Source organism: Meleagris gallopavo, chromosome 1, assembly GCF_000146605.3.
Source record: "Meleagris gallopavo isolate NT-WF06-2002-E0010 breed Aviagen turkey brand Nicholas breeding stock chromosome 1, Turkey_5.1, whole genome shotgun sequence".
Taxonomy (NCBI): domain Eukaryota; kingdom Metazoa; phylum Chordata; class Aves; order Galliformes; family Phasianidae; genus Meleagris; species Meleagris gallopavo.
The window spans coordinates 39068806-39087464 of record NC_015011.2 but is presented as its reverse complement, the minus strand read 5'-3'; the positions used below and the strand labels follow the sequence as shown (position 1 = coordinate 39087464).

Here is an 18659-nt window from a genome sequence, read left to right as displayed (position 1 = left end):
ACCAGAGCTAAGACAGACTTGCACTGTCTTTGTCTTAGTAGCCAGGTCTTTTCTGAAGCAGGAGGGGCGGGAACCAGCTCATCTCAGGACTGTGTTGCTCTAAAGGTCACTCTGCCTTGCACAGGTAGCCTGCAGCAATGCACAGCCCTGAGAGAAGATGGGCAGGAAATGATTGTTAGCTCAAAGTACCTTTGAAACTCTGTTAAAAGATCAGTAAGAAACGGATCACTGTCACAGAAGCATATCTATCATGGGAGCATTTTCCCTTGGAGGGATCTTGATGGAAGTTTTTTAACCATCTATAATCCCAAGAACTTAGCATTTATGGAGCAGACACAGTGGCCCTGAGGGATCGTTGTTGCAGCCCCATTCTGACACCTGCGCATCATCTGTCTATTCAGATCATGCCCTGAGGAAAACTTCTGCCCCTACATGCAAACCTAGAAGTTTAAAAGGACTTACTAGCATGGATGTTCAATCTCCCAGCTCCTGATTGTATTTTTGAATCCATCAATTTACTATTTGCTAAATCGTGCTGACACATCCAGCTTCAGCTTCATCATTTGCTTCCTTGCAGATATGCTGGTGGGATGTTGTGTGTCTGTGTGCACATCCATCCAACCATCCACTCACTCATCCATTCCATCCATCTATCCAATCTATCAACCTGTTTTTTGTTTTTTGGTTTTTTTTTGTTTTCATTTCATAAGATAAATAAACACATAGATTGAAAAATCATTTTACTTTCTGTTGACATCAAAATGAAAAAATACCCAAAGATGTGGATACACTGGGAAACGAAGACTTCAGAAATGGCTGAGATAGAAAAGGTTTTCAAACTTTAGTATACAAAATTTCTCCAGAGCCTTTGTAGAATATGAGGGGAATATACATTTTAGCCACCAAGACTTTTCTTCTCATTTTGTATTTTAGAGTATGTTACTTCTTCAATAATGTACCAAAATATTGCTTTACCTATTCAGAAATTAATTCTATGTTTTATGATTTTAAAATAGCAAAGACTTATTCATCTTCCTCCATATTCACTCTAAAATGTATTCCTTCTGTTTGATTAACTCTGACTTATTTATTCATTTCACCAGTCCCAACCCCATAATCCCAATGCCTTGGTCTACGTCCCTGTCTTCAGAAGAAGGAGTATTAAAGCAGTGTATGATTTATGCCAAGTGCTGCTGCATTTGACAGAATGGTCAAGCAGAAGGCCTCCTGCAAACACATTTATTGTTCTTTCTTTCTGGTTCTGGTTCACAGTCATAAGCTTCACCTAATTGCAGGACATGTGTTGTAAAATAGGTTGTTGTTATAATGTTTTACAAAGATTATCTTGACTTATGAATATGTTTCCACTGTCAATTTCAATTTGATATAATATAAATATTTTCAGAAGATTTCCATTCCTCTTCAAGATGACAGTCTGCGGCCTGAGCTTCTCCTCAGACTCAATGATGCTGCTATGATAATCTCTCTAAAGACAGAACTGTACTTACTGTTTAAACTTGAAAATTTTGACTGAAATAAAGAACATTTCTGTTGCTCTTCTGTTGCTGTTGAACCGTTACTCATTAGCTCTAGCTAATGCTGGAGGAGCTTCAATGACCAACGTTATGTTGACTTGTGGAATTATACTCTCCCTCAAAACATGTGTTTTAAAAAATCACCATGTTTTTGCTACCACATTCTTAAGCACATTTGAGCTCGTACTATGGCTCAAACAATTCCCATGCTGATCATGTTCCTCTCATGCACCACACATTTAAAAAAATATATTGATTTTAAGCCATATAACAATTAACTTTAGGTGAAGGACAGCACCTGCCATTTGGGACAGTCAGCGGTAGCTGTGGAAGTCCTGGCCAGGGACAGTACTCCCTGAGTAGTGTACCTACACTGTGGCAATTAAACCTCTAAAAAGTAAGAAATTAATCATTAAAATGACAGAAACTCACACTTCTAAAATGTAGGAAGTAGAAAGGTGAAATACATCCACTTTTGGAATGGACCCTTAGCTCTGCCCCGAGGCCTACATGGCAAGCACTGCGTGTATGAGCAAGCTGCAGTTGCAGACGCGCTTTGGAGACAAGCCTTGTGAATATTGCATGGAAGTACTTACTTTAACACCTTCTCTTTACTGCGGCAGAGCACAGGTTCTCAGACACGGAGGAGCTACTCAACATTGGCTTATTTTCAAACACTTAGAGCCATGTCAGCACGAGGATGTTTACCTGCTGATGTTTCCCTTGGCACATGGCTGGCAGCAGTGTGGTATGGGTGGATGGGGTGAGCATCCTCAGTTGTCACTGGGACCCTTTGCTCTGTAGTTGGCTTTCCCATTGCAGTGTGTCCCAAGAGCCCCTCACCACACTGCAGCTACAACACCGTGTTATGAGATGGCCCAGCAGAATACTGGGGTGCCAGAAACCCATTGTTAGGATTATGGGCCTCATGGCAGGAAGTTCCCAGAGAGGTGAGGCTGAATAGTTGTACAAATTTGTATGATCTCCAGGAGGAGAGGGGCTGTGGCAGACAGCTCTATTGGAGTTGGAGCCCCAACTTTCCATCATCCCCTGAGTTATGGGAGCTTTGGTGAAGGAAAAAGAGATTACACTTGCACTTCTAAAGAATATTGTATAGGTTTTTTAGCAACTGTGTGGAAGCTGGAAGATCCAAGACTTCAAAGCTACTAAGAATGCCCTGGTGCATCATATCATGATCATTGGCATCACAGGAAAACAACAGAAGAACGCAATGCAATTTGCCTCCTAAATGGTGCTTTAGGGGAAAAGTAATATCACAGCTTTTCCACCCACGCCATCTTTTCTACTTTGCTAGTAGAAGTAAAAGAGCTAATTTGCCAGGGTTGTGAAAATGTTATTGGTTCATCAGGGACAGATCATTAGTTTGAACACAGCTTGTTGGGGAGGCACATGATACTTCTTCTAAAAAGATTTTTCTAGGCTTTTTTGCAAGTCCATCTTCCCAGACTGCCACATTAACATTGGTGTTGTTGTCAGACTAACAGCTTCCCAAGGAGATACCTATTTTTTCTGTTCATCATGGAGCCACTGGGGTGCAAAGAAGAATATGAGTTCTGCCCGAACATTTTGCAGTGCAATTCACAATGACTTTTTAACACATATTTATAGTCTGATGCTGGAAACATCTCCAAATTAGACTAACTGAGCCAAAATTATTTTGTTTTGATGTTTGAATGCCACATTTTACAGAATATTTGTAAAACAGGAGAGAAAAAGAAGGGAAGGGGGTAGGAATGGAAATACTTCTGCAGATTTTGAACTTCCAGACACAAAGGTAATTATCAGAGCAGACAGTGGAGATGCACACCTGAAGGAGGCCTGAAGGGCATACTTTGATGGTATGTCAGAATCAGAGGAATATCTGCTTTGTGCTAATTCCTGTCATTGTAGTTGGCTTGCACATAGACTTTAAATGAACTGTTGATTTTAAATGTCAGTTTTGAAAGACAATGTGAATCATGATCTACATATCAAATAATAACAAACAGAGATGCTTCTATGAAGATTTAAGCCATGAAAAACAGAATTAAAGGTGCTGACTATTCTTACATGAATCACAAATTAGAATATGATTCCCCTTATAGTATATAGTGTGGCCAAGTAAAAGACCTGGTTTGGCTATAATATATTATTGTGTGTCAGAAGATGAAATGCAACCTAGATCACACAACCATCTGTGCAGTACAGTAGCTCCCAGCAAATCAATCTTGGATTCTTCTGCCTCCTAATGCTTTGTAATACATTCTTGGTATCTTAAAGGCTGCAAAACATCTTCTTCCTGAATCACTCTCTGGTTCTCCTTCTATCTCTTGAAAAGGTACTCAGACCACTTCTTAGCATCCTATGAGCTAACGTCTACAATCCTAATCTAGAGATCACATCCTTTTTTTTTTTCTTTTTTCTTCTGATTAAGTTCCTATACTAGCTGTTCACATATAGTACAAAAACATCACTGAGAAGTACCTGATGAGCAAGGAAAAACACGTAAACAAGAAAACTTTTTAAAGTTTTCCATAAGGATATTCTTAGAAGTATTTAATTTGTTTTGGGTTGCTCATTCAGGACAGTTCAGCAAATCCCAGCATAATGAATAGATGAAAGATGTGACCAGTGAACTGTTGGATGTCAATGGTGATGAGATAACTGACTATACTTGTGATTCTGACTGATATTTTGCTTGTCAGGGTGCCAAAGCCTTACTGGAATGAGCTGAAATGGACTGAGTAGCTGTGCTGTGGGATATCTCACAATGATAGTTCTGCTAGAGTTTCATTTCAACTCATGTGGTTGTTCTTCTTCACATCAGTGGAGAAATTAAGGACTCCTCTCATGAGAAAGTCAGGGAGCTGGATGTTGCACCAGGCCATACCTCTGTGTTTTAGGGGTGGAAGTACTTGATATTTAAAAAACACAGTGGGTACTTGTATAATTGAGGGAAAGGAGTGCTTTGAGATGTAATTGCTATGACTTCAGGCCATAGAGTGCAGTACTGTAACTTGCTGTAGGAACATAGGCATAGCTGTTGAAGGACAGCTTCAGCTGAGAGTTAATGCAACACCCAGGCATGCACTAATGGAAAAGGATCAAAAGTAATTATATGTCAGCTAGTTCTATTTAATAAGCATACATTTGAGATTTTAATGACCAGATTTCAAATCGCAATGTTTAAGTAAATGTCAGACTGAGGGGAGATCTGCTGATAAAATCATGGTGGTTCAACCACGGCTACTTATTTTTAACAGTAAGTGCTTCAGATTTGCTAAATGTTAGTCGTCTTCATTATTATTCTGAAGACATCTAAAATATGACAAACCTTACTCATCGCTGAAACTATAGTTATACATGCAAACAGGCTGCTGACAATCATATTGACAATCATATCTTTCTTCTTCTACTATTTGCAGTCTGCAGCCTACGCACTGGTATATTAATTTCATCTATTGGGAAATCTGTCTTCATATCTTAGACTCCATAGCCTCTGCTCAGAACCTTCTTCAACGGCTCAACTCAGAGAAAAATTTTTCCTCCTATTATGTCCTTGAATGCCTGGAAGCCAAAGGGCTGGTTTATGAAACAAGAAAAAGCAGAATGTAGCTTATGTCAGTTCAGCAGAGAGGCTATGTCTGGCTTTCAGGGTAAATACAAAGTACATACTAATTATCAGTGAAGACATATCAACTAAAAGTCAATTCTTTCAGCCTTCTCTAATTTGAGTATCTATCATCAAATAAAGACAGACTTAATATTGTAAATCTATCTGAAAGAGTTGCCAAAATTTAAATCTGTAGGAGCCAGCTCAAATAATGGCTTTTTTTTGTTGTTGTTTTTATTTTTTCTTTGTGTCTGATTATTATGGAACAACAATTGCTGAATCACTTTGAGTCACTATTGCCTTAACAGTATGGAAGCAACCGAGGCTTCCCAGCACTAATGGTATACACAATACCTCTTCAGCAGAACTTTCTGTCTAAGTAATTGTTGTTTACCCAAACACTTTTTCCTTAACAGACCCCTCTGAAACATATTTCATTTTTGGAGTACAAAGAGGGTTTATTACACAGAGGACACCAAAAATCCTTCACCAGTTGTCTATTAAAGAGAATCTCTGCAGTGAGTAAGCTCTCCATGTATAATTCAGTCCAAAACAGGATCTTCCTATTCTGCTAGTTACTTGACATTTGTATATTTGCGGATGTAATACACTAACTTCCAGCAAAAGGGATATTTCTCTGGCCACATCTCTCGTGGACATATTATTTAAAGAAAGTGTGGTGGTGAAAACCAGACTGTGATTCATTTTACAGCATTTCCAGCACTTCTAAGCAGTCCTCTAAGTATACTCATTGTATAGATGTTGTTTGTAAATAGTCTTTGGCAGTTAAAAGTTAAACTAAGTTATCTTAGTTAATGTTTTATTTTCTAAAACTTTGTAAATTTTATACACTATACACAACTAACTCAAATTATTTTAAAATTAACTTTTTGTGTGTGTGTGCTTATCTTCCATTTTACTTTGGTTACTATTTTTTAGAAGTTCTCAGCAGATTTTATCCTTGGGTAAAAACAGAGTTGGAGATAATATATTTTTAATATGAATTTTCAAGTCTTTTCCTAAGGACTTCATGGACATGCTAACCTTAGTAAAGCAACTATCAAATATTACATGAAGACCAGGTGTTTTTATTGCTTATATTAAAATGTTAAAGTTACAGGAAAATAACTTTTATTAGTGGCTAAGTGAAATAGCATTTTAAACCGTCCATCAGTATGGCATTAACACACTTTTGTTGCCAGACCTCTCTGTTCTGAGCTGGAAGAATCTATTTAAAGAGAGTTGGGGATTAAATGCGCTCATTGTCGGACTGAAAAGTTCATGCCTTGGGACAGAAGCAAATCATTCGTTAAACGCTAAAAATGTAAGAAGAATAAGAGTGATTTATACTCAGTGAAATATGAGTTTTTAGGTTACTATTATTTACATATTCACAGTAACTTCTGAAATGTTTTATTGCTTCTAAAGAAATGAAAACTAGCATCTGTCTTCATTTGTTTTAAATGAAGAGTGATTTTTACTTTCTGCACACAAGATCATGGTAGCTGGTTTATATCCACATGTCACAAGACAACATAAAGTGAAAAATGCAATGTTCCAGTTTTTTACCATGGTTCGATGGCCCAAATGCAAAGAACACAAATGCAGGACACAGTGCCAGTCATTTCCAGCTGCCAATCTGCTCTGATTGCATTGAATTACTTGGTAATGTAGATGTGACCATGGTGCTTACGTTTGGTAGTGCGGAGCTGATTGTAGTGTATTGAACAGGGACTCTGGTTCTGAGACAGGACACAGTTCCAAAAGAGGTCCACAGAGCATGAAAAGCTGTGAATAATAATTTCTTCTTACAGGGTGGTTGTTCTGTAAGTCTCACTTTGGATTCACTTATTTTGCTCATATAACCTGCATACAGTCAATGAGATTCTTTGCAGACTGAGATGGAATGGAAACAGCTCAATTCACTGTCCAGACATTTACAGGTGTGCAAAAAAACATGAATGTTTAAAATTACCCCAGCAGAAGTCAGCCCATTTGGTTCACTTTGGACTCACATGTCATTGGTTTAAATTAGAGCGAAGTGGAGGATCTTAATGCTGCCAAACTTCAGGTAGCTGTCTTAGGAGAGCAGTCTCCTTTTACACCACAGTCACTGGAAAGTGAAAGATCTTTCCAAGGTCACCTAACTTAGATGACTCAGGCAATGGAAACACTCTCTAATGCACAGCATTAGAACATGGTGGCAAGATAATTGGGACCTCCAGAATGTAATAGAAAAAAAAAAAAACATTTAAATGCATTAAAAATATGTAAAATTAGTGATTATTGTACAGCATGATTTAAAATAAATGTGTTTATTTCATGTGAAAACCGTGTGATTCTTAAATTTGATGTGTTCCAATTTTATCTTGTAGAACCTGAGGAAATTAATCCTGAGGCTTTATAAAATTTACTTTTATAAACTATAAACTACTTGATAAACAGCAAGCAGAGGAGTACCTGATTCCAAAAGTAAAGACCTGCCAAATCTTCCAGCTAGAGCAAGGGTAATGTATGACTGCAATCTGTTTACCGGGATATGATAAAATCATCTGAAAAACATGGCACTGGAAACCTCTCATTCGGTTTGGATACATACCTTAAACACAATGTAAGAGAAGACATTACTTTTTTCATTTCCTTATTTAGCACCCAAGAAATACGGAAATTATTTTAAATTATTGTTCTTTGTTTTCTCCCTCTGGGATAAACAAAGATCACTGACAACAAACCCAGAAGATAATCAACTATGAGTGCATTTTATAGTCACATATGTATGACACTGGAAGACAAAAATTCTGTTTGAAGAAGGCATCAGATAGAAACAAACAAATGTGGATAATTCAGTGTGCAGACAAGTACCTTTTACTTGTGCTTTCATATGTGCATTTATAGGTGTGTAAGAACACCCCATCCTGAAAAACCTATCTTATTGCTGACAGTCATTTGTCTTACTAATAGTTTCTCAGTCTAAGAGTAAGATGGGAAGGAACTGGTGCAGTGCCCAAATAGCAAAAGCCAAAAGCTTTTTGTTTCTGAAGGACTAAAACTTGGCATTATGTCAAATGGCATTTTGACAGAAGCTCAACTTCTCTCACCTGTATGTAATTTCAGCTTTCCAGATAGATGAAGATGAGCTAAAGGAAAAAGGCTTTCATCCCATTCCGTTGCATTGCATGAGGGCAATGGATACTGTGGACACAATTGTTTTTGTATCCCTTTGGTAAGATTAATATAAATATCACAGTTTATATAGCATTAATCTCATACCAAGCATTTCACATACCTCTGCCTCAGAATGCAATGACTGACACCCATGCCAGAAGGCTCATCTACCTCTTGCACCATCATCAGCCCTACAGGTACTGAAACACCCAGTTCCACTGTTTATTGCATCTTTTCATCCCTAAAAAAAATATTTTAAAGTAGATTCTTTAATAAGTGTATACTTAATAAACAGACATACAAGTATGTGCATACCTATTAGGCCTTATAGGTTTCAATGGGACTGATTACATGTTCGCACCTCATTATATTAATATTGTGTGGAAACAAATACTCCACATATTTCTTTACAATCCTGCTCTAATTTTGTTAAAATTAGTAAGTGCAGTCTCTTCAAGAGACTAGCCAAGGAAGACATCCCACAGGCAGCCAGGCACTGGGTACTGTGCCTTCAGAGGTGGACCTGGCTCCCAAACAGCTGTTACAGCCAGTAGATGAATGTTATTAGATGGTGGTAGATAGATGTGTGAACAAAAGATGTCCTCAGAACAAGCACAGCGGATTGAACTCTGATCTCTGCCTCGCCTCTAGGCCTTGTCCCTCTCACTGTCTTTGGTTTCATGGTTCAGGACCAGTTCATGCCTGCTGCCTGTTCAGCCATAGCTGTGACCCAAGCTATCTGTTTCTGCTCCTGCTCTATCTGCTCCTTCTTCTGGACTTCCATTACAGCCTGCTCTTCCTGCAGTCGTAACCGTAAAGCTGTGCTCTTGTCAAGGTGCATGAAAGCTCCTTGACTTTCTGATGCCAAACCCTACCTTCGACTATGTTCTTGTCTTGCTCTGTTAGAGTAATGAGTGTTGTATGGCTCTGGTTCATAACTTCAGATTGCCTTAATTACATCAGTTGTCTCCTGTTTCCACCTAGACTTCAGCCTGGGGCCTCACCAGGAGGCTTGCAACACCCATGTCCCGTCATAACAATCTATGCAGACAGGTGCAGGCAGACAGCAGCTTGTTTCAAAGTCAGGCAAGAACAAGCTAACTTTGATCTAGAAGTTGCATGCTCACATCATCTGAAATGAAGTGCCTTTTTACTTCCAGACAAGACATATCACCAGCTTGGGGCATAGAAAAAATGAATCCATCTCTGCCTATACTTGCTCAGTTTTAGATGTATCGTGTAAACCTACAATAACTTTTGTAGATGCCCCACTCATTTGCCCAGATGTTGAACATCCCTCATGATATGCAAGGAGATAGAAATCTGCTGTGTGGGTCACAAGGGGCCAAGGCAGAAAGGTTTCTACTAAGCTCATTTGGCCTGAAAGCTGTTCTTAGCTTAACTAAGAACATTGTCTTTGTGCAACTCAGCTGAGGCACAGAAACTGTGTTTCAGTATGTTTAAGAGTTAGAAGCTGCGTGGAAAAGGAAGATGGTTGTCCCTGCATCCCATTCTTTGACTTATTTTTTTGTGTGTGTGGAGTATTCATTTTCATTTTGAAAACGAAGACCAAAAGCATGGGAGAAGCAAATTAATTTTTGACATTATCAGCCAAACTCTACTCTTAGGTACACTTCTGTGAAGTCTTTGTCTAGACTTTGTTGTCTTTATTCATTTCAGTATACTTAGTCTGGACTCTTATTAGAAAATGTACTTCTGTAAGAAAAACTCAAAATTTTGACATAAAGTACTAAAATGAAAGCCTCCTTCCGGTATAGTTACAGTAAGTTCTCACTATCTGATGATTTGATTCATGTGTACAGATGAAACATCAACAGATTTGGAGTATATCACTAAGATGTGCTTGAGCTACCTTAAAACTAGTGTGGCTCCTGGTAACAGTGTACTCAGAGCTGCAAAAAGCTCAGTGGGAACCTACTGAGGACTTTTGCAGCATAGGCTTGAGCTCTATGCTTGTGGAGCTTGTACCCAAACCAGGTAATGCAAGCCTAACAGAGTTATTGTACACTGGAACCTATAAAGGCATTGTTAGATCTAAATGGCGCACAATTTCAGGCAGTTTTTAAGGCAAATGAAGAGATATTGACTTCCAAATCATTTTAATACCCAAGTGCCTCAATGGGACTGCTCATAAGTGCTGTACAATGTGAACAACAGTGGTAGGATCTGACCATAAACACTTTCAAGCATGTGATAGAGACAGACTTTTGTGCTTTTGTTTCTAGGTAACTGTGTGTTTTTGTTTAACTCTGTTCTGATTATGGTATGGAGTTCATTTAACACTGTATGGGCAAATGGCATTCTTTATGTTATATTTAGCTTTATCTCTCTATGCATGAGTACCATGTGGGGTAATTACTGCTTTGAGGCCTGATTTTCATCTCCCTACCAAAGCTAAAGTGCAAATCTGTGGGAATGTTGTATAACTAGGGAATGTGATCCCAGCTCTGCTATAATATGTTTAATCTGAATAAACAGCCAGGCTGTAAATTGTCTGTGTAGTGTACAACCCCATAATAAGTTAACATATCATTACGTTTCAGATTGCAGAACCTATACTTTATCTGGAAATCATTTAGTTGTATAAGTAACTGCAGTGGGTTTCAGTGGGACATTTGGGGGAGCTAACATAAACTCACAAAAACAAGTAGGGGTTCCTAAATCTAACCTTGACAGTTTAAAATGGATATAAAATAAAACATCTATAGTCCATCTAGCTGGAGCAAGTGGCTAATGTGTTCTATGTATCTATTACCTATGCAATTATTATACTTCCAGAATTAATTGCTGTTAAAACTATTGCATATATTTTGGGTATAAAATACTAAGAAATCATTTTTTCCATTTATCTATTGTTGCTGCAGAGAAGTGTATGTTATATAACCTTGAATATGCATGGATATGGTTGCTGGATATTCCTACTTTGTGCAGGGAGCTGCCAGATATCTCTTTGAAGTTAACAGTGTTCTTAAATATGCGACGCAGAAAAGTAGTGGAAGATTTTGAATTTTTAGTATGGATTAGTTATTTTGTAAAGGAAGAAGACATCAGAAAGGTACTTTAAGCTATTATTTCTATAGTATTTTTCTGTCTTCTCCAATCTTATCTAGTGTAAAGCGACTAGAGAGCGAGGCCAGGCCCTTGCCTTTCTGAAGCAATCATTTGCCATTTATTTTCTGGAGAGCAATGATCTGATTTTAGCAAGATCCTAAGATTTGATATTATACACAAGATTATGCAAAATCTAAGTTTTTGAAATACAGGAACCCAAAAACTGTAACACAAACATTTTAGCAGAGCAATCACTGTGCTGTTTTCCAAAAGACAAGAGTGATTGTGGGTATTCTGAGTGAGCACGTAATCCTCCCTCAGTCAAATTTCCCACTGCAAAAGAAGCTGCAACATTTGGGTCTTTATCTGCAACAGGTTTTTGTATCTTTATTACGGATTCAACTTAAATCTTCAGAATCTGAAATTGTAAGGACTAGGAGTGGAAAGAAGCTAATTACTGTGATCAAAATTCTTTATTCAGCTCCTGAGTTTTAAATACAAAATGAGGTAGGAACTCAAAATTAGGAACTTAAAGTTATTTATTCCATGTAAAATCAAGACTCAGATGCAGAACCACAAATGTTTTAACTTCCTGTTAGTTATTCTACCCATCAGGCTGCAGTCCTAAAAAAAAATAATAAAAATGTTAATAATCAGAATAATCAAAACAATTCAACTTTAAAATTCTAACTGTAAACTATAATTAATCACACAATTAGAAAGCTCATTTTACTTCTATTAATCCAGTTCAAATGTTAGCATTTCACAATATATATTTATCTATCAATATATCTGTCTTAAAATAAGTATAATGCAGAAGTTTTATAGGACCAGCCTTTACTTTCTTTATTCCTTTAGAAGGAAGGAAGGAGTAACAAAATGCACATATATAAATATACAGATCAAGGAATACTTGACACAACCTGGAGCCAAGTGTCTGGGCTCAGCAATATCAGTGTCTCAGGTCTCAATTAGAGCTTGAAGTAAAAGTATCCTATGACTATTTCATAGTTACAAGAAAGTAGCTATACCAGTATTGCATGTAGGGAAGTGACCATGGCACAAACACGCCTGTGGGGAAGGGGCAGGAAGACACGGAGGACAAACCACAGCCCAGCTGTGCACTGGGATGAGTTTTGGTGAGGTTCCTGGCTTTCTTCACACTGCAGTTGCTATACTCCCAGGACTGAGTATTAAGTGTGCACACTCAAGATGCTTTAAAATGAAGACTGTCAAGAATGAGATTATTTTTATTATTTAATATGAAAATTATCTAGCCTTACACTCCTTACCATGTTTGAACAAAGCTCTATTTGCCAGTTGTCACATGGAAGGAAAGAGAAATGCTGACAGACACAGCACCTCTGCTCAAAAGACAAAATGGTGGTGAAAGAACCTGGGGAACTGTCTCAGCTGTGCTCACTTGTCTTACTCTAACTAGTAGGTTTATCTTACACAGGCCAGAACCTAGGAGTAAAGTACACCAAATCATAAAAAAATATCTTTCAAGAGGGGAGAATAATGACAATGCTCACAGCTAGAACTATGGGTAAGATTTCTTATGATTGTTGGTTCTACTTAATGTCTCCCTGCTTCTGAGAACAGCAAGCCTGCACTCCCATCCCTCTGGAAAGCTCCTGTCACCCCTTGGTGACAGGTCTGTTTGGTTTGCTAGAGCAGCACAGAACTAACCAAGCCAAAAAGTCAGCCAGTGCTGACAATATACTCTGGTGTCAAACGAATAACACAGTCTGTGGAAAGGTTGAGAATAGTGTCTGTGTCTGGGAGAAGAGAATGGACTGTACAGAGGGCACAGAACTGGCTCTTGCCGTGTCTGGATGCCTCAGTTATCTGAAGACTCATCCCCAGTCTCAGAAGAAGAGACTCAGAGAAAATGCTGGGAATGGATGCTGTCTCTTTCAGGCAGATAGTAGGTTCTGCCATAAATCCAAGTTTTCTAAGGAAAGCATACATTTTGATTAAGATCTAGAGAGAATGACCTTTTCATTTTCTTATATGAAGTGACTAAACAGTGTTGTGGTGGGAAGAAGCTGGTTTTGAGTTACTTTATGCATGTACTAGAAAAAAAAAAACTCTTCTGGCTCTCTTCTCAGTTGGGCTTTTCAAGTTATAGTGATGTCTGAATGGAGGAGATGCAGGCCAGCAATCCAATTTAGGAATGGTTAAGAAATGTGATTTCATCAGATGAGGGTTGAAAGTCATAAACCTGACAAACGAGAAGATGTTTGAAAAGATTCTGAAGTGCGCATCTCTACAGTCACGATATTGAAATTAAAGCTTCTGGAGTACCTTAATGTTATGTAAGAGGTTGCCACAGCTTAATGTTACGTCAGATTAATTTACTCAGTTAAGCCATCCTTCTTTAGAACTGACAGGATGATGCAATTCAATTTCTTTGTGGACTTGTGTTACGGAACAATAGGAAGCCACCAGAGGAGTCACTTGATGACATAGAATGAAGTCTAATCAGCGAATCCGTAGCCTGAGGAGTCACCTACAGAAGAAAAAACTGTGTAGCAAACACACAGGCCATAACAAACATAGGGCAAACAAAGCAATGGCAGGATTGTTTATAAGGATGCTGAACTAGACTAGAAAAGTGATTTCTGAGCAAGAAAACTGCTTTTGGTTGCTTGTTTATGTGGCACTCAGGGGAAAAGGTCTTCAAAAATATTCTTATACATAAGCATCACTGTACTATCAGCCAGTTCTCTTTCAAAGAAAACAATTTGGCTCTCCATATGATTGCCTGGATAGGCCAAAGGACAACACCGTTATTTTTGTCACTGCTACAGGTGTGTTACTTATGTTACTACATTGCTAAGACCAGTCCTGAGGCGAGCATGCAGTTATCTCATATGATCTGCTGGCTCATAAAAATGGAGTCTGTAGGCACTATGAGCAGCAGGGCATACTTACAGATATCAAAACCCAACCCAAGCCAATTGTTTGGCCTAACAATTTTAGATTTTAGTGTTTTTAAACTTTTAATTGAAGAAAGACTTTCAGATATCAAAACAGGAAAATCTTCCAGTACCTCCAGTAGCAGAAATCTGTCATTGCAGCCAATAACTCTTCAGTATATGTATGTTTGCATTGTAAGAAGCTAGATCAGCATGTCTTTAATTTCTCTTTGTTCAAATCGTCCTCCTGCAGCCCTGGAAGCACATTTCTCAGCTGTGATATGTTCAGAATGCAGCTCACAGAGAACATCTTGCATGCATTTCACAGTGATGGGTCATTCCCTTCCCCCAAGCATTTATATTGTGCATTTCAACAGCTCGCTCCTTGAATCACGCCACAGAGAAGAGTGGAAAGGAAACACTTCACCTGAAGAAATGCTGAACAGAGATTGATAAAAACAACCATAAAATTATGTGACAATTTGGACATTAGAATAAAGCTAAGATACTTGTTCTCAACAGCACATGGACAAAATGGGTGATTGTCATGGCAGAGTGTCTAACAAGAGATCTACAATTACACATGGGGAGAAATCTCAAGGACCTCAGAGATCAAACAGAGTGCCTATATTTCTATTGTACAAAATACAGTTCAATCTCATTTTCTTGTTGTTTTTTTTTCTTTTTTTTCTTTTTTTTCATGAAGAGGCTATGCAAAACTTAAATGGTTTTATAAAGTCAGTTTTATAAATAAGCATATCTCCCATTTGCAAAGGACATGGTATTACTTTTCAGTAACCAAATCAACTATTTCTAGCGTAACCCATGCACTATTGAAATTATCAGTAGAATGAATGCCAGTTTAGCAGTTGGTACAAGTAGAAATATGTCAGAGAATCTGTACGTGAATCAAGCTTAAATGTTAGCTAACATCCAAGAACATTAACATGGCAATCTGTAAAGCTCAATAAAGACGATGGGAGAAGACACTATTGCAAATCTGATTCAGAACTGCACAGCCTATAAATATATGCCTGGGTTGCTATGGTAGTTTTAGTTTTGGTTTTGGTGACTCAGGACTATGCAGTATTAAAAGTAACCCACCTTGACATTTCTGTGTAAGAACATTGCTCTGAACCGAAAAAAAACAATTTTTCTTCTTACATAATTTACATCAAAATTTTGATAGCACTTTGTGCATAGTCTTTCCATCTCTTTTTTTCTGGATAAGGAATGTACTGGAGATTTCACTGTTTCTTGTGTGGGTTTGCCACACAATTAGAAAAGAGAATGCAACATATTTAAAAATAGAAATGAATATGACTGTCAAATTTAAAATATGAAAGAAATGCCTTTTTCTTATGATAAGTATCTCCACTATGTTTCCATGTTGAAAAAGGGTTTCATATTTTTGTATCCCATTTCTCCTTTTAAACTCTATGATTCTTTATAGAAACCACGGAGAATAGAGTTTTATGTCAATATATAAGTATTTGCCACTACTTCTTCAGAATATCCACTCTTCCCAGAGCTAGAATTGATGAAACTAACCTTGATATATTGGTTGTCTTCACTGGAGAGTGAAAAACATTGGGACAAAATTTTTAGAAGCCGCAATGTGTCAGATTTCTGTTGCTGATGACAAGATGGAAGACAACAATTATCCTTAAGAGGTCGAAAGAGAAATCCTATGTTCCAGAACATGTCTATTTTGAGTAACACATTGGTATACTTCTGTAGTACAGAAACTTGCATGAATTAGTTTGCAACAATGATTGCAATGCTTGTAAGAAAAATAAAATAAATACCTCATTGTTGGGAGTCATGTGGATGGGGCCAGGTTCTTTGCAGGGTTGCAAGGTGAGAGGACAAAGGGTCCCAAACTGGAACACAGGGAGTTCCATACAAACATGAAGAAAACTTCTTGACTGTGAGGGTGACAGAGCACTAGAACAGAGAGGTTGCGGAGTCTACTTCTCTGGAGATATTCAAAACTCACCTGGATGCTTTCCTGTGTAACCTACTGTTATTGCTTGAGGAATGAAGGAGGTTTGATGATCAAATAGAAAAAGCTGAGCTAGAGGAATGAAGTCAAGGAGAGGTGACTGGAAACTTTATGAAAACCTAAAATAAGTGCTCCATACCAATGAAATTCCTCAGAGGGCATTTCAAACAAGTACCTATCAACTTGCCTAGAATTACTTTACTGCCAGTAGAGCACTTGATTTAAATCTTGCTGAAATCACTGTATTGTGTTCTGTAGGTATGCGGGTTCTTTGAAGAGTCAAATTTTCAGACAGCCAATTGAGAGGGAAAGAAAGAAGTAGACTATTGGGGAGGGTATATTTAAAATACTGGAGACATCTGGGGACAGAGGATGTTCTTTCCTGAGTTGCTTTTCTCTGGGAAAGTAGTATAATTCACAAACGTAATTGGATTGAGAGTCCATCCCCAAGGAAATGTACTGAAGAGGACAAGACTGCAGTATGTAGCTGGATCATGCACAGATCCTCACCTTAGATGTGAGTCAGTAGATGCAGCCAAGCTGTAGGCTGGTAAATGTGTGTATTAGCCATAGTTCAATTAACCATGTGAGTAATAAATGTTACGATGACCACTTCTGAAGTGGATTGTGCACAATCAGCCATACTTCAGATCCATGAACCTAAGCTGTATCTCTGAGTAGACACATGGATCATCAATAGGAACGTATTAATTAGATCCTGGGTTTTTGTTGACATATTTGGATAGCAAACCTCTCTTTGGCAAATCTTTCATCTTGTCTACCAGATGCCGTCTTTCAAATGCCAGCAATTTACATCTGCACATTTTCAGTGGGCTGTGTGTCATGCACTGCTGTATGAGTACGTCTGATGGGTGCTATGCAAATAGTTCCAGGTGAAAACCTGCTCTGAAGAGTGTTAGTGAGAACACATTGCTGCAGATATGCAACCTTCTGACCAAACACATTGCTGCAGGTATGCAACCTTCTGACCACTGCTTCTTGGGAAATGCCACCAACATTTTTAATGATTGAAATAAGAAGCCTGAGCAGGCTGAGAGACTGCAGCAAAAGGAGAGATTACAGGAAAGAACAAACCACACAAAATTTGATGAGTGCGAGGTTTGGTGACCCTCTCAAACTATACTTTGTTTCCTATAATTAGTTGAAATGATAACTTCTTTTCCAGTAAGCTTAAAGCCACGTTTTACCCCTAGAGATTATTCAATATAGAAGAAAATATACGTTGTTTATAGCTAAAGAAAACATGCTATGCACAGGGAAAGAAATTAACTGCCTGTAACAGCTTGGTTCCCAGAAGTAGCAATTCTGAGCACAATGTTTGTGTCTTCAAAGGCTGCGCGCGCTGTAATTCCTCCTCTCCCAACTGAAACAGGGTGCACTGCTCCAGATTTACAGGCAATAAAAGTGAAACGTAACAGAAACCAGCGCAGCAGCAAGGGTTTGAAACAGAAACCCCTGTGAGCGCAGGGGGGTTTGTGCAAGACACCTCAGGAGACGCTGCTCTGACGCCAGGCTGCCCAAACGCGGGCACGCTTAAGTTTCCCAAGCAGGGCATCCTCAGCAGCCCCGCGCGTCTTCTTCTCAGGGCGGCTACAGTCACTCTGCTAACAGAGGCGCAAGCGGAGGAAAACGCGAACAGGGAAGCGGCACGCCTGCAGCTTCGCTTTACTTCCCGAGGCCCGCTCCGGCTGCCCTAACAGAACCGCTGACCCTTCCGGCTGAACTCTTGAACCCGCGGGCCGCGCAAAGGCCAACCGCGCCTCGGCACAGCCCGGCCGGCCCCGTCACGCCCCCGTCCGCCCGTGACGTCAGGAGCCAACGGCCACACCTCGCCCACCCCGCGCCCCCGCCCTCCTCCCTGGGGGCTCCGCCCCGCCGGCAAGTCTCGCGGGATTATGCTAAGGAGCCGCCGCCGCCACCGCCCCGCCCCTCAGCTCCCTCCCGCCCTGCGCTTCCATCTGGGTGGGTGCGTGAGCGAGGGCGAGCGCGGGCCGCGGTGTGCTGTGGGATACGGCGGTATATAGTCTATCCTCGGCGCGGCGATAGCGAGGGGGTCAGGCGGGAGCGGGGCATGAAGATGGCGGACGCCAAGCAGAAGCGGAACGAGCAGCTGAAGCGCTGGATCGGTTCCGAGACCGACCTGGAGCCGCCCGTGGTCAAGCGCAAAAAGACCAAGGTGAAGTTCGACGACGGCGCCGTCTTCCTGGCCGCCTGCTCCAGCGGGGACACGGAGGAGGTGCTGCGGCTGCTGGAGCGCGGCGCCGACATCAACTACGCCAATGTGGACGGGCTCACTGCGCTCCACCAGGTCGGTGCGGCCGGGC

The 18659-nt window shown here is 39.6% G+C and overlaps 1 protein-coding gene and 1 long non-coding RNA gene across 5 annotated transcripts in view; one reads left to right on the top strand and one right to left on the bottom strand.

The window, feature by feature from the left end:
- Positions 1-7438: 7438 nt before the first annotated feature.
- On the bottom strand, positions 7439-18176 carry LOC104910134. 4 transcript variants are annotated; one of them, XR_002112684.2, is made up of 4 exons: positions 16309-18176; positions 14444-16192; positions 13696-13900; positions 7439-12009 (listed from the first exon to the last, which is right to left on the bottom strand). It is a non-coding gene; the product is annotated as an uncharacterized LOC104910134 (long non-coding RNA). The 4 variants fall into 4 exon arrangements; XR_002112685.2 differs by having other exon boundaries at positions 14444-15944; positions 16118-18173; XR_002112686.2 differs by having other exon boundaries at positions 14444-14747; positions 15861-18163.
- A 105-nt stretch (positions 18177-18281) lies between these two features.
- Positions 18282-18659, top strand: part of PPP1R12A (protein phosphatase 1 regulatory subunit 12A) — a 123156-nt gene continuing 122778 nt past the window's right edge. The window contains 1 exon segment of the mRNA XM_010708460.3: positions 18282-18643. Within this exon segment, the coding sequence (XP_010706762.1) occupies positions 18407-18643 (237 nt within the window). The 5' untranslated portion in view covers positions 18282-18406.